The 20,383-nt window shown below is 46.6% G+C and overlaps 1 protein-coding gene across 1 annotated transcript; it reads right to left on the bottom strand.

Moving 5' to 3' along the window:
* Nucleotides 1–302: 302 nt before the first annotated feature.
* On the bottom strand, nucleotides 303–14,543 carry LOC135378807 (uncharacterized). The gene is made up of 4 exons (XM_064611903.1): nucleotides 14,437–14,543; nucleotides 9,743–9,816; nucleotides 7,026–7,115; nucleotides 303–1,298 (listed from the first exon to the last, which is right to left on the bottom strand). Exons 1-4 carry the CDS (start codon nucleotides 14,474–14,476, stop codon nucleotides 378–380), a joined length of 1,125 nt encoding a protein of 374 aa, XP_064467973.1. The 5' UTR covers nucleotides 14,477–14,543; the 3' UTR covers nucleotides 303–377.
* Nucleotides 14,544–20,383: the final 5,840 nt, after the last annotated feature.

The following is a 20,383-nucleotide window of genomic DNA, read 5'->3' as shown; positions in this document are numbered from 1 at the left end:
CAACATTATAGTTAGTAACGGTAAACAAAATAAGAGTCATTTCCCGAACTCTGCACAGAAGGTATCATTCTTCCATGTCTCCTGCACAAAAAGTACAAAGGCACGCCTCCCCATATTTTTATTCTGTATGTGATCCGTTTATACGTAATGTTAATCTTTCGCCTTCCCAAGATTGAAAATCAAGTAGACCTGGACATGTCCTTCGGTTTTTTTACGTGTCAGCATACACTGGGTATTTTCCCACATGCAAAGCAGAGTTTGAGTGCTGGAATGATATGTAAACAATTAATAAGCTACGAGGATCGAAACGAACACACATTTATTCGGTTGCGTCTAAGACGATTTTATTTGTCAACGTGTTAAGAGCCTCGATTTTTTTATCGCTCTTCATTTCTATCATCTTCTGTACTCTCGTCACTTTCACCTTCTCCTTCATCGGCTTCTGTAACAGTTTCTCCATCGCCTTCTTCGTTATCCTCCTCCTCACCGTCAGTTTGTTCTTTCGCCTTGTCCTCTCCTCCGTTTTCTTCTTCTTTCTCTTCTTTCTTTTCTCCGTTTTCTTCTTCTTCTTCCCCTTCTTCTTCTTCTTCTTCTTCTGCTTCTTCTTTCTTTTCTCCGTTTTCTTCTTCTCCCTCATCTTTCTTTTCTCCGTTTTCTTCTTCTTCCTCTTCTTTCTCTTCTCCGTTTTCTTTTTCATCCTCATCTTCGTTTTCTCCGTTTTCTTCTTCATCATCATCTTCGTTTTGTCCGTTTCCTCCTCCTGCTTCTTCCTTTTCCTCTTGTCCGTTTTCTTTTTCATCCTCATCTTCGTTTTCTCCGTTTTCTTCTTCATCCTCAACTTCGTTTTGTCCGTTTCCTCCTCCTGCTTCTTCCTTTTCCTCTTGTCCGTTTTCTTCTTCATCCTCCTCTTCCTTTTCTTCGGTTCCTGCTTCTTCCTCCGCTTCCTCTTCACCCTTTTCTTTTGCCTCTTCGGCACCTTTGTTTTCTTCTTCTTCGGCCTCTTCCCTTCCCCCGTTTTCGTTCGTGGTCGACTCTTCACCTCCCTCAGGTGTACTTGTCACCTCTTCCTTCGCACCTTCACCACCTTCCTTCTTTGTTTCCTCTTCATCAGGAGCAGCAGTAGCAGCACCACCTGTTCCTGCTTCCTCACCTTCAGGTTGTCCTTCTTGGACCTCCTCATCCGCCGTTTCATGAGGTTGTAAGTTGCCTTTGCCACCAGCTTTAGCGTTCCTCTTGGGAGCAGTGCCTTTTATGTAGCAGAGTCCTTCGTAACATTCTCCATCTCCTGTGCCTTCGTACTGCAGAGAAGCCCATACAAGTTAAAGAGGTCGGGACACTTTCATAGATACGGTTCATTTCATCATAGACACGTTGCTCTGCAAGGCAGAAAACTGAAGAACAAAGAATTAGTCCTCTACGTGGCATACTTAGCGAGATACAAGCCGTGGAACACACTCTTGAGCAAAGCGCAGACGTGACAGAGCTCAGAGCAGCGTCCATTCCTATTGGCAGCCGCAAGCACGTGACTTCTCGTGCTCTGCCTCACTGGCTGCGGCGTGCGCTGTGACGTCAGAAGCCGCACGAGTTTCGGTATTCGCGATGCCCACTTTTCTCCGCTTCTATTTCTGTTCTATTCTGTTTTTCCCGTGAAACTTTCAATGCAGGTTCACATTGGTGCAAAGAACCGTCGTTCACGTTTATCTAGGGTAACGTGGGATGACCTGTCTCAACCCCATTAACCTTTAACGATTAAGCCCATAATTTTACCCTGCTCTGCGACGTGCCAATAACGAACAAAGAGCGGGAAGAACAACAAGCATGTAAGCCATATCCTTATAAGAGACATCATAGTGACCGGACGTGGCTCCATGTTATGCCATGTCTAGATTGTGACTAAGGCTTTTGCACTATTTCTGTCAATCGTGCCACGTACCCGCCTGCGAGGAGTGCACGTTGCTCTATCATCCCAAAGCCTACGCGATTTGGAGGCTCTAGGGAACGCAAACGCAAACCGCCGAGCTATTGCGTCGAGCAGGACATGCTGCAGCCGCCTGGCAAGCGACAACACCAGGTGACAGAAATATTTGCATGATTTGCGTTCTTGTGCAACAGATGGCGCTGCGAGCCGAAGCGCCGTTCCTGACCAATGCCTCCTATATAACTAGACTATGCTTGTCAGCTCTCCTCCTCGACGCCGTCGCCCCGAGTCACGTGGTGTCGTGGCAACGCGAGGGCTCTGCCTACGGAGGGTACTCCGATCGCAAGGCATAAGGGAAAGCAGGACACGTGAAGCAGTTTTTGCATCTTTTTGGGGCGAGCATGAGTAGCAGCTATGTGACATGTTTCGATAACTAAGTGCTACTACTGTGTACAGTGTAAGTAGAAGATGTGAAAGCGAAGACTTCTTAACACGGGCCTTCAAAATCAGTGTCGTATGAGGAGAGAGGCTTTCACGGCAAGCTGTGAAATCTCGCAATTGCGCACAAACGCATCAATGTATTGGAGTAGTGATATAATTCAAGTCATAGGTGAAAGTGTGTCTGGTTGGATTCATTGTCTGCCAGAAGCATTGTTCTTTATTCGAAACACTATTCTCCACATGAGGCTTGCCTTTCCGTTCTCATTGCTTCTAGTTCTCGGATATGTTCTTCTGTTGAACGAACGGGGCAGACGTTAAACATAGTTGCGATTCACTTTACAGATAGCCTGCTGCTGTGTACGTCCGTGCAAATCGGATTGAAAAATAGCAGTTCCAGGAGAGAAAATCACGTTTCATGAAATGCCTGCGCAACTGGATAGTCAGGAGAAGCAGGTTACCGCTATCCGAAGGTACGGGTGGTCACCAAATTCAACCTCAAACTATGCTCGAAAGTACGCAGCAGACATTTTCTTGCTTCGGACTTCCTGGAATCCCGCAGCTTGCACTTCTGCTGACAAGATATTTCAGTAGTGATGCACTTGAATCAGTGTTTGGTGGACGCTCCCAGGGGTGTAATGATCAAACGAATGTCAGGTCGACGATACACGCACTGGAAATAATTCAGAAGACAGGAATCGTCAGTGCATCACAGCCACAGCAATGTGTCGCACACAGTTTCAGTGACACCGGATATAGTTGTTAGCAACGTCGCACGTTCTGCACCAACAACGTCACTATTCAGGATTCCTTGCAAAACAGAGTCTATCCTGCAAAAACTGAACGAGCCAAGACAAGAGTGCCGGCATAGTGTCCAACTGTCTGCCACAACAAACGTTGGCCATTACCCATTACCCACATTACCCTACACCTACATTACCCACCTCGTGACTGAAAAGGTGCACTGTGAAAACGGAAGATTTTCCAGCCACTTCTTACAGACTATGCATTCCATGTCACCTACAAAAATGATGCAGCAAAAACTTTTGTCAACAAGCCCTCCTCAAGAAAATACCTGAGAACTTCTGGCCTTCCAGACCTTCAAGGCGCACTCACTTCCACCAGTATATTCCAGTGCTCAGGCTCTGTATCTGCTACACGTCTTGTAGGCAGTTCACTCGCATTCTACAACAATTGAAGCTCTGTATGAAATAAGGGCATAAGTCGACTTATCCCCTTTTTAGTATTTTTGCTGCAATGACATCTACATGCCGGTATGCACCTGCCAATTAAAATTTAGGACCTTATTGCGATTTGTTGGCCAGCTACAGCATGGTAAAAAGCGTGAAATGCATGTGCGTCAATGGGGCGGACAATCATATCAGGCCCCTTTTCTCGGTTTGGGATTTTTCGACTTATCCCGTTATTGCATACAGAGGTTCAATTATTACTGTATGTTTTCTTTCATTTTCTAGTGTGTTGTACCTGTGTGCTATTCTTGTCCATGCTGTTTTCTTTTCCTTTTGCAACAGGTTTTAAGCAAATAAAAACAGAGGAGTGGTGTCAATCTATTTTGAGTGGCCAACTGCACTAATTTACTTTTCTCCTGTTTTAAAGAGCTTGTACACCGCTACAGCTTCAGACACGGGTTCGCATTCGCTTTCCCTGCATTTAGCAGCACAACATTCAACCGAGAGTTATCTCTTAATTCGTCAGACAACGTCGAGCTCAAAACGCTCGCGAAAAACCGTGATGGTGCGAGCTCAAAAGGAACAGAGACGAACGCGATCATCAGCGTGTGCTCGTTCTCATCGTCTGTCGTCCCTCCGTGAGTGGCGCCCCTCGCGGTCGGGCGCGACTCCACATGCGACGCTCCTCTCCCATTGTGGGCGGCGCAAGCTGACAGGCATAGTCTACTTTATATAGGAGGCTTTGTCCTCATACATTGTTTGGTCGCGGGAGCGACTGAAGTTTCATCTCCTAACCTTCTTTCTCCGTGCCCTGAACAGCTCGTCGAACATTACTCATTTATCATGCTGTATAAAATAAACTGGCTCACGGTATTCAAACATGTCATTCCTTTAAGTAGGATTTACACATGCGTTGTTTGAAGCGGCGCCGCGTCCGCGGACACGCGAAGCGTTTCCAGCCGCTTGTCGAGAAACGCTCTGTGCTGCAGCTCAAAAAGCCTACGAAATGTTCCTTTCCCTGCCCTTCCGATACCCTGTGATCTTTAAAATGAAAAGGGTTGTGTTAGTAATCCATCGATTGGTCGTTTGAGCTAGAGTCACTAAATAGGGGTACAGGCTATCGTATTCTTTTTACGCGCCGGAGGCGCGGTTCGGCATCCGCGATCGGGCCGGTCGTGTCACGTGGCTTTTCACTCCAAGAACTCTCGGACTGCGGCGTTCATGTTGAGTCCCGTCCATCCAAAACCGGTTTTTCGGGTTGCAAGCTGCTTCACCGACTGCGCGCTGTTCTCCAGCGGATAAGGGGGAGAATGGCGACGCAGTCGCGCCGGACTCAAAATGGCGGACGCGCTTGCCGGCGTGGTTCAGTGTTGCTACTCTGCTCTCTATTTAGTGACCGTAGTTCGGGCAGGAAGAGGGAATTTCCCTGGCCTTTTAAGCGTGGTGTTCGTGTTTAATACGTTTGTTCTTAGTGCGCTACCTGCGTGTACTGTGTGTCGTCTCGTCTGCTTTAGTGCTTTTAATCCGTGAGGTCCTACCGTCAGTTCCAACTCGATGTCCTACGTGCTGTCTGCCGGTTAAGTGGAAATATGCTGCGAATTTACTTTACTTCTCTATGCTTTCGTAAATTAATGGGAAACCGTCGCGTATTTAGACTCGTTTATCGGTTGGACCGTCAAAACGACCTCTCGGCAAGGCGTCACAGTGCATGACCTATATGCGAAAGAGTGCAGTGAACGATAGTTCGGTTTGGAGGCGTTATGTACTTTCTTGCGGCAATGTGGGAAAGATTCCTTGTCTCCAACGTACCACAGCGCAACGGAGGGGGAAAAAACTGGATCATGTATACGTGTTTAGTGACACTACAAGACCCTTTTACCTTATGCGCACTGGTCCGAGTAGCAGTGTTTTACATGAAAATGTCACGATCTCCGATTCTTTTGCACGGCTCCGGCTCCTCCAGGGTGCTGAGCCACCCTCGGGATGCACTCCACCGTCTTTGTATGTCAGTTTTAAAGTCGCAAAAATGGAAGTTTCCCCGCTGGTAGAGGGCACGGGCTCGCTGTGCGCCCCATCAATCGAATTTGCCTCAGCCGCTAATCTTCTTCGGCGCTCCCGTCGCTCTCTCGATCGCTCGGTGTGGGACTTTAGGGTCTTTTTGGGTTCCTCTCGAGCCGCCCTTTCTTTTGATTGCTGTCTCCTGCATTTCTGATCATATTTTAGTTTCACATATATCGACATTCTGGCACAATTTTTATATTTCAAATTTGGAGATTTATAAAATTTTTGTTATTGTTGTTGAAGCCGATATCGCTTAAGGTCGAGGTAGAACCTCTCAGGCGATTTCCAACGACACTTCGATAGGCGTCCTAGCTTCACGCGTTCGCGAGATAGACTGCCCGCAAGGTACGCGTACCCCTGTATTTTCGTCTGTCTCGCACGCTCCGGCCACACTCAAAGATTGCGTCGTCCGCTGCAATACCATTGTTAACTAGAATCTTACACGTGTAAGCTATACGGATTTAGCCGTTTGGTTACTATCGGTTTATTACTCACCTGGAAATAGTTACGCCCTATTACTGTCCCGATTTTAATGAAGCTATAGGTGACAACGCAGTTTATTGGTTTTGCATCAAGTTCTTAGTTGGTGAGGTTCTCACCTTACGTGATGACATTGTGAGACATGTGACCTTCTGACACGCTGATTTATTTGATGATTGAAATGGGGTAACTTCGCCAATCAACATGGCGGTTACCCTGGTACAGGGAGCATCCAAATTGAAGCTGCTGAGGGCTGCTCGTAAGTTATCTGTGGTGGGTAGTATTCTTGGACTATACCAAAGTCCCAGATTAAGAGGTACTGCACACCCCTCTCTCTCCTGTGCTACCACGATCTCTCCCCTTCCCCTTTTACCCTTCCCTCTTCTCCCTCCCTGGGTGCTCCGACCCACCACCCCGAGCGCTGGTTGACCGCATTTTTCTCTCAACATCATTCCCCCTTCTTCGATTATTCCTTCCTGCGTTTAAAGTGCGTTCGAGGGAGCGTCCCAATGGAGGGCAGCTTGCATGTTTTATGTGATAAGTAGTTCTTTGGGACTACCTGCTCTTCTTGCAAATTTCTGCCCTCCAGGTAGATGCAAGACTTAATTCACCTGTCTTCCTCTTCCGTACCACCATTACGCTCCCTTCCACGCACCTTATTCATGCATCCCGTCTATTACGGTGCAGACATTGAGCTATGGTCGAGCTCCCCATATATGCGTACAAAAATATAACAAACAAGAAATTTCACGGAAGATTCCAAAGAATGTGCAGAAGTACTGGCGTGAAATCGTTTCATGGTGTAACACCTATAACTGGCGTCAAAGTTACTGCATGACAATGGACTGACTACTCTGTGCTGACTACTCTTGCTTATGTCATATATTCAGCGAGATTCACACGTGGCCCAAAAAGCTATAGTGACGAACACCACGTACGTTACAGGGGAGTCCGTCTCGGAAGATGTTATATTTCCATTGGCCGTTGCTAGCCTTCTCACAGTAGTACATGCATCCCGTTTCGTTGCTCTGAAAGAATACAAGAAATCGTTGCTAGTCACTATAGTTAACGAATCAACATGCGGCAAGTGTCGTCTTTTGCGAGTCTCGTGGTTTTGAAACTGAGAAAGATGACAGCAATACGTTGGCGTGGTATCACGTGGTTGGACACGTCACTCCCTGCGAAGGACGGTACATCAGCATGGAAAGTACGTCGAACACACATTTTTTAACGCATGATTCGAACATACAACCTCCAAGAACTGTGACGAAAAAGACTTCCCTTGGGAAGCGCGCATTTCGTCAGAGAATCAATTTACAAGAGTGCGAGCAGCGGCGGTAAATCATCAGAGTTTCCTCTGGCGTGTAGTGATAAACAGATAATCGAGCACTCTTATTGGCTGCCGGTGATCGCCTGCTACGGCGAGAGCGCAAGACGACCGGTAGGCTGCCCTGTGTCAGACGTGGGACAGGCAGCACCAGATACAGCCTCAACGAGACAGAAATAAGCAAGTATGCGTGCGCCTTACATAGTGAAGCACAAGCAGCCAAGGACAGGACGATAGGACAACAACACAACTGTCATCAACCAAACAGCCACATTGTAAGACTGTGGTGCGTGCCTCAACATTGGGCGGAAGACATGACGTAGCAGACTGGCGGTTGAGGGAAGTGGCTTTTCTGACTCGCGAGATTGAGAGTTCACTTGCTCACCAGGGGTAGGCATTACAAACCAGATCGTATCTTATGACAAAGTGCTCCTAAGATATCCCAGCCAGCCGACGAAGATGAAGATGCGCACCTGCCGTGACGTCTCGTACACACATCTTCTATCTGATGGGCCTCAGAAAGAGCGAACCTGGTACAAGATATATGTTCACCATGGCAACAATGACGGATGTTTGCACTTGCACCAAAAAGAGCCATCCATCTCCACGTGGTTTTGTTGTACAACAGACTCATGCTTTTCGGAAGAAGAATCCTGTCATGGAAATGCCAGCTAAGCACGTGCGACAGCCAAATTTTACTGGGCGGGTATAGGCACTTGTCGAAGGTTGCCAATCGCACAAGTCAGCTACTGATGCCACTGACGATGGGCCACAGGGCTCTTTGGCTAAAACTAGATCCTGGGACCGCATTACAAAGAGCCAAGTATGCCGCCATGATGGTCGTAAGGCGACTTCCAGCGTCGTACTACGCCTTGGCAGCTATCGTCAGATTCCCTCGTAAGTCATCGTAAGTCACGAGAGTCTTGCGAAGCGCGCGCTTTATGTGCTCGTAAGTTTCTCGTACGAAGGAGTTACGAGAAGTTTTTTCGTACGAGACTTTTGTAAATGCTACCCCGGGATCTCGCGCTGTCCTCGTACTTTTTGAGCGAATCAGAGGGTTTTAATGCTAATGGCGAATTCACGGGGTCATTTCCTGGCATTTTTTTTTTGCCAGATTCCGAGCAACTGCGTTCACTTGGTCAAAACGTAGCAATCTGCTGTGTTCTCATGGCGCTTTCTGAGCGCCAGGAACATGCCAGCCAGCACTTTTTCCGCCATTTGCGCGGGCGCCGACCTAGAAATTTCCGAGCGGGAGGCCGCGTTGCCACGAAATAACCACCCGAATTCGCCATAATATCTACTCCTTCTGATACACTAGCTTTTTTTCTCGAGCTCTTCAATGCTCCTTCGAAGACGTGGTGCTGCGCGCTGACATTTCTGCGTACGTTGCATTGACATTCGTTAAGAATGACATTGGCGCCGACAGCACATTGCAGCGTACGAAAGGCAGCGTTCGCTCCCTAGGTAATTCAAATGAATACGTCTAGCAGAGGCGTTTGACACCAAACTGTTATCGTACGTGCCCGTTCTGCAAAGAAAATCGACGCAGTACATGTTCGCAATCCCAGTGCGAGCAGAGTGGTTTCGATCTCGTGGGTCAGAGTAGGTCCTTCCCTGTGCCTCATGTCTGTGACGTCACGTGTTTCGTCCAATAGGGAGGGGCGCATCTTCTTCCTTTTCTGTTTGCCGCCTGGTGTGACACGGAGTTGTGCATAGGTAATCTTCCTCAGTCTCCCTAGCAAACGATTCTCGGCAGCCACTAAGAGTGGAAGATGATCTGACGTCACACGTAAAAAAAAAGAAAAAGAGAGAGCTGTGAGGAATCGTTGACATTGAGGGGGGCGGGGCACTCTTGTAGCACAATTTTCTCGGGAAATGCGTGGTACCAGCGGCATGGCAGAGAGGGCTAAGGCGTGTTCGTTGCTGCCAAGGTTGCACTGAAGACTGGGAAGTGGTGGGTTCGAATACTACCACCGGCTGTGCTTTCTGAGGTTTTCCCTGGGTTTTCCGAAGGCTTTCCAGACGAATATCGGCACAGTTCCCCCATGATGTCGATCCAGGACGCATACTAAATCCCTGTACTCCACTGCTTCCTGCTGTCCTCTCCCCATCTGTCCACATCTGTACGCCATTCATTAGTCACAATTGCTTGGCGGCGTGCTTCAGAAAGGAAATGTAATAGTTTTCATCACAGTTCCCGGAGGTAGTATGCCGATATCACGCGGTAAAAAAAAAAAAAAACATCATTCGAGGTGCCGACTCCTTGAAGGAAGGTAGTCGGACTCGGAAACTCGGGTCGGTGCGTTTAAAATAGAAAGCAATACTTACAAAGCGATTTCTCTTGGCGCAACCTCTTATCAGGCCATAGAACGGTTCATACGGGGCAGCGTACGTCAAGGACACTGCAATGATTTTATAACTCCGTTACTCTATGCGTATTCCTGCTCGCAGCCTTAACTGTCAATAAAATATGGCTGCGTCTATGTGATGGGAATTCACGACGCGTTACGCAAAGGACGCGTCGGAGCGCAAGGTCATGAAATGGTTGATACGACCATCATTGAAGGGATCCAGCACACCATATACATCCCAAGTACATCCTGGCGATATCGCAAACTGGATGCTAGGATATCCATGGGAGCTTTATACAGAGTTGATTTACGTAGAAAGTACATTCATGCGACTGCCAGATTCCTACTGTTTCCACATCCCAGAACCGTCGCATAGACATCTATGCCGGATATTTGGACGTTCAGGGGATATTCTTAAATGTATGCTATCTTTTTGTTGAATCAATGTGCAATTGATAGTCTACTATAGCAAATGTATGCCGCACACGGTAATTAAACAATAAGGAAATCTGCTTTTGGGAGCGCAGCCCAGTTGGGAAGGGGTGGCCAGCTACCTTTCGGCCCATAGTCCAGAACACGGCCTGCCAATACACACCGCATTAATTAATGTGGATTTCAAGAGATACCAGAGCGAGCAAATACGTACTGACATACAAAGTGTTGGAGTACGTTCATTAAGTGTAGCGTGGAGTATCACGTTTGCAACGGTGCAGTCTTTGCAGTCAAGCTGTGCGTCTGCAAACGACGTTAGCGTATACCTACTAACGTTCGTGTCACCCCATCCTGGCATATGTCGTGTTTTTAACTCAAGCTACCGTCTATAATGGGATTACTTGCTAAATAGAGTAGTAAACCCAAAAATTTGCCCGTTTGCTTACGTCATGCCACTAAGGGTCAATTGCCCGAGATGTCTCCGCAAAATAACGCGCGCTTTTTCGTTTCTTGTTACATCTACCAAATACCCCAGGGATATAGAAAGTGAGACAGTTTTCAACGTCACGTTGTGGACGCACAGGTAACGCCGGGTAGACACAGCGGACATATGCGACGTGGGCGACCTTTCTCGGACGCACCTGGGATATTGCTGGTTTACTAGGAACTGTGCGGTAGGCATCTTCTTGCACATCAGTGGCGTAGCCAGGGGAGTTCAGGGGGATGAACCCCAGAAATCTTACCTTTGGCAGTGCATCTGGGAGAGGGAAAGGAGGGGAAAATCCTCCTCTCTGCCTGTAAGGTCCTCGACAGAACATTTCCGAAATATTTTTCTGGCTACGCCACTGTCGCACTCTCGTGTATTTTTTGTACGGGGTGGCTAAGTTTATTCAGTGTAGAGGTAAATTGATGCGTCGAGGTAAGTAATCGGAACGCGCCTATTGGACAGCGCTGCGCACGGTGCCGCCCAATAGAAGGACTCAGATTACTTGTCTCGACGCATTAGGTTTTCTCTACACTGAACGAACTTAGCCGGCGGCGGCGTACTTGTTCTTCGATGTGATACCATATATAGTGGCAGCCGAGTTCGCTGCTTCAGCAGGAGACCTGGGAAAGAGGACGCTGTTAGCGACACACCACGGTTGTCGCGTTGTGGCCTGAATGTGCCCGTAAAGCGGGTTGCATCAGTGCTGTGTATTACAAGGGAGTCTGGCCATTAGGAGGAGTCTAAAAAAGAGGCTCAACCTGTCAATCAAAACTTGGGCTCATGGGCCACTCGGAGAGCGCCAATCGGTGCGCGCCCTTTGGCGTGGACAAGTTCAATCCCAAGCGGCGGGCGGGAGGGACGGCGTCTGCAGGTCGCGGATATCCTATGATGATGGGCTTGTGTAATGTCACTACCGTATTGCCAGTCAAATGTTACTTGTGTCTGTACAGCCATGAGCATAACGCCGTGTTCCGCGAAGCATTGTCGCGTCAGAACTCACACTGGTAAGCGAACCTTGGCGCATTTACCGAGGGCTTTTAACTTAGTATATTGTGGTGCCAACGAGAAACAGATGACCTTAGAGGCAATAGCCTGCGCTGTACTCCCATTTGTGTGCCTGTGTTACGTCACCATTATGTTGCAGTCACTGGGGATTCTTTAGCTGCAGTGGGAGTGCGAATCTTTAAAACTAGTTTACTCACACAGGGGTGTCACAAACCCGCCATTGTTGTAACTACTCTCAAGCGGGTGCGTTTCGCAAACCGCCATCTTGTCGTGATCACACGGCATAGGTAACGACATTTTGAGGTCATGTGACATTGTTTACATGTCGCTTTAGTAGTTGCCGACATATTCCCGTTGTCATAAAGTCAATAGGTCAACGTATTTTGCCAGCGTAAAGTATACGGTGCTTCGTCCATGACATGGTATCCCATTTCTCCTTACTTTAAGTAGTCCATATCGACTCCGTCTGCCATTAACTCAGGGCCATCATCACATCTTTGCAAGTGGTCAAGAGTGCGACCCCTCGCGGACAAAACTGCGTGTCTTATTGCGAGATTATCGGATACAATAATTAGCGGGATCGACAAACGTCCAAAGTGGAGCAGAGATAGAGCAAACGCGTTGTTTACAAAGGGATTGGCCGCCGATCACGGGCTGGGCCATCTTTACGTGTGCGGTGACGTGTTGCAGTGACATGTGACCATATCCTCTCCTGAATGCATTGGCTGACACCCCTGCGTTTACGTAATATGTATGGTGTATTCTGAAGAGAGGCTTTGCCAAATAGATTATGAAGCGGTGCCGAACATTTCCATATAAACCTCACTACTGATGGGATGAATCTAAAATTTTTCGAATCCGAATCCGAATCCAAATCCGAATCCAAGGAAGGCAGCGGAAGTGACCCGGTTCGCAGGCGACAGCTTGCCCTGTTAAAGGAACGAAAAAGGACCAGAAACTGAATGGGCAAGACACATGCATTCATGGACGTTTCTGGACATGACGACCGCGCTCTTGATGATGAAGATGATAATGAATAGAAGACCAAAAAAGCACGTTCTACGTAGGTTCTACGAATCTACGAGTCTTACGACTATCTAATTTTTCGAATCTTTCCTTTAAAAAGAGTTTAAAAAGCCAGAAAAAAAAACACTTCTACAGCGTTTTGAAGCAGAATGTGATACATTGGTTTAATGAAAAACAAATGAAATAATTCTTCAGTTTCAGGAGAAAATATACCCATATGGTTCTTCTTAAACGTAACTTATTTAACATGTTGTTCATCGACTACAAGAAATGCATAAATTCTCGAGTCTGAATTATTTCCATAAAACTAAGCAACAATCTAAAGCAAAACCAGGTTATTTTTAACTTGTAATGTAACAGTTCCTGCCTCAACTCTTTCAGCCCAGAGCAATGTAAACAAACAAACGAGAAAACACCTGTCGGCCAATCAGGCTTTCGGCGGACTCCGGAGGCGGCAATTTGAAAAAAGAAACAAACAAACGTGGTTGGTGGATTCGAAAGATTCGATTCGCCGTTTTGGGCACTGGGATTCGGATTCCCGAATCCCGAATCCCTGCCTAGGATTCGAGGATTCCTGGATTCGGTTGACACATCCCTAAACCTCATACTCACGTTCCCGGGTGCAGTAGCCACTTTAAGAGGAGACTCCAGGACAGTCCGAAAGTATTATAATGGCTGTGTAAATAAGTTCGATACATTCTTCCGAAACGAGAAATAAAGTTGGCTTGGCATTCGGGGACTCGTTTGTTGCCAAAAGAGCTGGGAAGCTCAAAACGAAACCGAAACTTCTGAAGGTTTCCTCTCGGACCTCCTGCACCATGCGTTACGTCACCGGCAATCTTGTGTGGGCTACCGGCCGTTTTTCGGGCAGCGCTTTGTTAACTTCTTCGTGCCACGTGGAGTCATCTGCTTCCTCGACTTCGTTCTAAAATATTCGCCGGCGGTAAGAGCAAAACCTACAGAAAGCCGTACACGTGGAATACCGGTGAGGTGCAGCCCAGTGTTGCTGGACTGTCTTCCCATGGAGGAGCGCCTCATCACTCGAAGGAAAATATTCCTTTTCAAATGATCTGTGCCACTTGGGGATGAGAAATTGTATTCACTGAAATATCATACGGTACTGATTGATGTCCCACCCTTATCTCAACACGTTTTTGGTGCGGACTCTCCCTCAAAGGTGCCATTCTGGGCTAAAAAAATATATTTATTGTATTACGCGATACAACAGAACCTCACTTACAGAATCACTGAAATTATACTTCAAATTCTTATAATTATCATTACAGAATCAGTGCATAAGGTATAAGTGCCGCCAGAGTACAGCTCGAAGCAGAGTTAACTGGAACGCCCCTTCAACGGGCGGGAGCAAGAAGAGAGACACCCTAGCAGCACTTAGGATAAGTATAGGGAAAGAGTGTTTCGACTGTCCCACTTGTGCTGCGGGCGTGTCCACCTTGCCATGAGCTGGTGACTCCACGTTACCCTCAGCTGTGGCTATAATCGTGACGTTTGTTTCGGTTTGCGGGGATTAGGTAAAGGTGTACGCTGTCTATACTGCACGAATACGATGGTGTTATCTCATTGATACTAAAAGGAACTAAAACGTTTGTGGAATGTGCGACTATGAACGAAGCAGAACATTGGTTAATAAGTACAAGTGTGACTTGGACGTAGCAGTTCTCTTTTAAAGAAGAGCAGCTTGGAATGTGAACAAAACTTACCGAACGTTGCAAAGATGCCGATAACACAGAGAGTCTTCATTATTCGTGAACCGCCTTAGTTGTTGGCAATGCTAGGAGACCCGTCCCATATAAGTATCTCCGCGCAGGAAGCGCGCTGACACTTGACGAAGGTCGCGGGTAAGGCTAAGGAGCACGCGGAGGCTTTGTATGAACTTGTGAGCTTTCTTTCGAAAGTGCGCTGTGAGTGATCACATCCTGCCATCACGTGTTTCTTGACAAGTCATGATGTGCCGAAAGTGATGAATCACATTTGAACGTTTCCCATTACGTGTTAAGTTTTGCGGTTCTCCGAAGGTCACTGTCTGGTTTGTGAACCTGGACATCTGTCAGGGAAACGTCAAGCGAAATCCAAGACTAAATTCCAGCGTCGAGACTTTGAGCCTGGTTTTCCTTGAATTGCGTATGTTCCAGACATTAATAAATTGCGGATGAAGGCAGATGCATTTGCGTTTTAAAGGAGGCAAGGGCTCCTATCTATAGGTATTTAGTTACGGGCGTAATAGGTGTAATATTGTTCTTCAACGTTTCGTAATTCTATTTATAATTTATTGTTCAATAATTCTCCTTTATAACACGTGCAGCATTAATACGAAAACGCACCTTTTTTTTTCGGATACTTGCGAGTAGACGTACCGTCATCGAGATACCTCTATACAATACTATACGTGATTTGAAGAATTGTCACACCCAATCAGACGTTAACGTGGAGGTACACATAACGGTGGTGGTGATGGTGATGGTGAAAGGGCTCGCCTTTGTCGGCCTCATATAAGGTACCCATAACACTCTGCTCTACACTCTTAAATATGAACTTCATCACATAGCACGTTCCTAGCCAACCATCACCCCGAATGACAACGTTCTCGTCCCTGATTTGTTGAAAATGGAAGGCGGAGCCCATTCTGTAGCCGTACATAATAGCCGTACATACACATAATAGGCTCCGTCTGTCGTTATCAGCGAGTCATGGGCGAGAACGTTGTAATTCGGGATAATAGTCGGCTAGGAGCGTGCTAAATGTGGTGGAGATACGAACCTATCGGATTCATTTGTACAAAAGGTGTCACAGCCAACAAGTTAATATCGCCGTCTGGAGCAGACCAAACATGTACAAGATACTCAAAAATGTATTTAAGATGAGATAATAAATACTGGCGTTAGAATGTAATTAAGATAGAGTATAAATACGTGAAAATTAATGTAATTAATATAGAGTACTAAATACTTAAAAAAGTATTGAAATACAATTAAGACACTATTTATTCTTGAACGCAGAAAGTCACCAGTCACTGGTGAATGCCGCAAATCACCGCTATGTGACATGAATCACCTAAACCCCGCGTAGTACGGATGCCGTCCCTGTGTGATAGGAGTCATCTAAACGCAAGTTCCAAAAAGATGACAAAGAGATACCACATAACTCCACTAAGTATACGTGACACAGAACAAAGCAAACTTCTAGTAGGTCCCTGCTCGGCAAGGTCAGAATTCGGCGTTACCACGTCAAGGCACACATAATAGAACCCTCACTCGCCAAGGATTAGTACACACAGGGCAAGATCTCTAAATGGAGACTTCCAAGAAAGGTCAATGTTCGGTTCAAGTCCGAGGGACTCAGGAAATTTCCACTGAACACGCAAGATTAGAAAGACGAGACACAGAAAGTTTGAGACGGACATTCAAGATATGTTATTAGAGTATTCAGTGGAAAATACCATAAAATATATTTTAAATAGAGTACAAATACACAAAACAAAAAGTATTGAGTAGAGTACCAAAATACCGCAAATTGTATTTAAAATACAGTATTTTAAATACAATACTCCAAATACGTACAAGTCTGGCAGCAGACAGAGTCGGCTGGCTAGCTTGGTAGAGTTCATATCTCCTTTAAAGGTCTCGAGAGAAGATTTCGTGCCCGCATACAAGGGTGTCTCAGCCCAATGTCACCAAGATTGAAAACAAAAACTATACACGAACGACCAGCGGAGTGGCGGACTGAGTCTAAGCATCCGCTCCTTGGGTTACCCAAGGTCGATCGTGCTGAAGACCGCCAGGTGGTTGGTTCGAGTCCTACCCCTGCCTGTGCTGTCTGACGTTTTCCCTCGGATTTAGGGCAGTCTTTCCAGTCGAATGTCGACGCAATATGCATACTGACCTCCCTGTCCTCCACTTCTTCTAGTTGTCCTCTCTCTGTCTATTCACGTCTGTTGTCTCTGTCCCCGTACGTTGCTCATATAGCTACAGTTGCCTCGCGGAATGAAACAAAAGCAAAAACTATGATCACGAATGAAACGAGCTGTTAGAAGTCGTCTATCCTGTATAGTATAGCAAGTGTTTCTCTACTTACAACTAATTAATTAGTTCAGAATACCTTAGCTAACTTAAACAGTGGAGATGTTTCCAGCAGCGTACGCTTTGTGTGATTTTTTCTTTTTGCACTGTAAAGAAACCCGACGAAATTTTAAAAAAAAGAAGCAAAAAACTCGCACGTCACAACGCGCCTGCGCTGTTTTTGTTTAGGGGTTGAGGTCGTAGAGGCACCATCGTCAACGCCAACAGCAATGCCTCTGCCAGTCTCTCTTATTTGCTTACCCGTTAGCCACAAGGTCGTTGACTGTTGCTCGTTGCCACGTGTTATTTCTCCTTTTGTTTTTGGACGTGTTTTCTTCGGGGAATTTATTTTAGATTTAAACAAATCCACGGGAACCATACCTTGCTGGAAACACATCGATTGGATGTTTCTGAAGGAGTTCTACAACTTTGCAATTAGCACCTTAGCCTTTAAACCAACGCTCTTAAAGTTAGATACTTCATTAATTTTATCTAATTATTTACGCGCAATGAAACATATTGGGATACACTAGGATACACGACTGCTAATGACAGTCAATTGGTTTCGTACGCGTAGAACGTTCCGTTTATAAAAAAGAAAAAAAAAAACTCTTGAAGGGATGATTACGGATGATTAAGGGATTTTGTAACGTGATTTTGAGCGTCAGCTGTATGTGAATCAATGTTTGATCGTTTTTATAATGCAATGGCGATCACAGGCGATCTTGGGATGCGATTGCACACCGAGCAACTGTAGAATAGGTGGTCGTCATCCACACGAGTCCTGACCGGCGGTGATGGAATGTCCAAGCGGGCAGACGTTCGTTGCCTTACGCTAGAACGGTATTGGTAGAACCTAGGCCGACATGCATTACCACAGGCCTGAAAGCTCGTTTAGTTCACCAACTGGCCACATTGGCACTGATTACATGGCATAAATGTCCGTTAAGCGGAGCGCGATCCGCTGCGGGAAAAGTTACAGTGCACCTCCCTCCACTGTGCAATTGCATACTGCGGCTTCTCCTCAAAGTGGTTTCAAGCATACTGTACACCACCCTTGCCCAATTCGTTGCCGCTGTGCGTTCGAATAAACGTCATTTGCGCTTAAACTTGAGCTCGAATGCTAATCGAAAGTGAGCTAAACACTCTAAACACACGATCACAGCAGACCACAGGTGGGCATTTTGGCTCACGATCACGATTATCTGATAAGGCGTACCGACCCCAAGCAGCATAATGTACTGAAAGTCGAGTGCAATAGGGGTGGACGGGTAGGTGAAAGGCGTTGAACAGGCCCGTGAAACTAAAGAATATTGATAAGACACATACCGTCCACACCCTATTGCACTCACCTTTCAGTACATTGTGCTGCTTGGGACCTCACACTCACTTTGAACTCGGGTGAAGGTGAACATCGCGCCCTGTATCGCCCATGCGCGATCAGAGTACTTTGAGCTCCAATTAATATTGCCAGACGACAAAAGCTGGTGACCATAGACAACAACACCGCCAGGCGGGTCTCAAATGGATCACTATGACTGATCGCACATTCACGATCACGAGATCAAGGGCCAACAACACACACAATATCGGTTACAGCATATATTAGTGCAGTCATCAGATGATGTCAAATATCACACACAGACATCCCAAGCAGCACAATGTACTGAAAGTCGAGTGCAATAGGGGTGGACGGTATGTGTCTTATCGATGTTCCTTAGTTTCACGAGTCTGTTCAAGGCCTTTCACCTACCCGTCCACCCCTATTGCACCCGACTTTCAGTACATTTTGCTGCTTGGGATGTTCCGCCGAGTTATTTGATAACAAAACTTGTTTGTGGCGACCTTGATCGAGACTTGATCGAGATCGGCGTTTGACTGAACGTATCTCTTCGGAATGCATGTGTTTGATGGATGATGAATCATATACGGTTCTGAATGTTGATAAACGGATTGGGAACAAATAAATATTCCGCATGTTTCGTTTTTTTATTTTTTTTTGAAAAGCCTTAATGCATGATGCCAATTATAGGTGCCCGAACACGCAGTGCGAGAGCAACGAGGAAGTTAAAATTTTGTGCATAATGCAAAACTCTTTAGCGTGTACTCGAAAGGAGGAAAGGAGTGTTGAGCAATTAGAGATATCTTTGTCGGCTAGTCAGCTTCACTGGCTTCTGGTTTTCGGTAATTAGTGAAAAGCACCAATAAACGTAGACCGCGGTGGATGGAAATTAGTTATACACCGTTGATCACCGGAATGAGCGCATCAAATCAATCAATTTTAATTCCATTGGCTTCATGTTGAACTACAATGAACAGAGCCAGACCTCCAAGGTAGGGGGGGGGGGTCGATACCAAAGCTCCCCTTCCCCCGCTGATCCTGGGTGCGACAACACACAATACTTGTGCACACCGCAAAATGCGGTTAAAAAAAACAGAACGAAAATAGTTGATTTGGACGTTCGCTATACGATTACATGCGTAGGCTGTCATGTCCAATGAGGTGGTGTCACGAGATCGGAAGGATTTTGAAAAGCTCATACTTTGAAAACCATTCAAGGGTGCTGCTTAGACAGACGCCATGCACTGTAAGAACTTTCGCGATCGTCACACTGGCCTCCCCCCCCCCCCCCCCCATATATTATTTTCTCTTCGGATCTGCACGATCTGTGTGGGTCGGTCCGTGGCAGGTAGGGGGGCTCTAGCCTCCCCTAGCCCCCCCCCCGTGGCTACGCCACTGCCCGTCAGAGCCCAAACGTTAACCCATATATGCCCAAAGTCAGGTAAATGGTGCGAGCTGTAGGTTACCGCCGTACTCGTGAACCCCCAGCCCAAGGACAACGCTCCACGCGCCTGTTTTTCCGTATCTTTTTTGGGAGAAGATAAAGTAGCCGTCCCGCATGTAGGACGTTCGGCAGATCCGGACTGTTTTGTGTTACTGACCTAGCGACTGTGGTACACTTTGAAACATTGGACGGCTTGTTTTCAGAACCTTCGTAACTGGCTCAATCGCATCCTCAATGTCGCTGTCATCAGAGTCCACTTGGACCACATTTGCACGCAAAAGGCTCCCAGGTAGACGATTGACGTCTGGGTTTCCCTCATCCCCACTTTCCTCATTTGTCACATCAGCAGCATAATTATCCGAAGGTTCCATTGCAATCTCCCATGGCCGTTGTTCACCTGAGGCTATCCTGTTCAAGATATCGTTCAGCCTAACCGGCAATTTCCTTTTGCTGTAGAACTGCGGATGTGCAATTGTGCACCCCTTCGAGCTAAAAGAGAGATCGAAAAACATGTCGATTACATGGAATATGGCTAAAGTTACGGTAATAAACCGTAATGCACCCTAAGTGACTAATGTGAGACGTAAGACCAAGAAATGACCGCACAGTGGCATTTGCTGTAGCGCATGTGCCTAGCGACCTACGAGCACGGCGGCTCCACGTTTCGGCCGTTTGACAAAGGACTGTTCGACAGGAAAGTACACTCTTCGTCGCGATGCATGCCTTGACACGTAAAGAAGTACCAAAAGTACGAACAAGCCAAATGCAGTTCTTGTTTTTCAATGAATCTTACCTTTCTCCAGCAG

Source organism: Ornithodoros turicata, chromosome 1 (assembly GCF_037126465.1).
Source record: "Ornithodoros turicata isolate Travis chromosome 1, ASM3712646v1, whole genome shotgun sequence".
Classification (NCBI taxonomy): domain Eukaryota; kingdom Metazoa; phylum Arthropoda; class Arachnida; order Ixodida; family Argasidae; genus Ornithodoros; species Ornithodoros turicata.
Note: the sequence above shows the minus strand (reverse complement) of the source record. Positions and strands in the feature narration are given on the sequence as shown.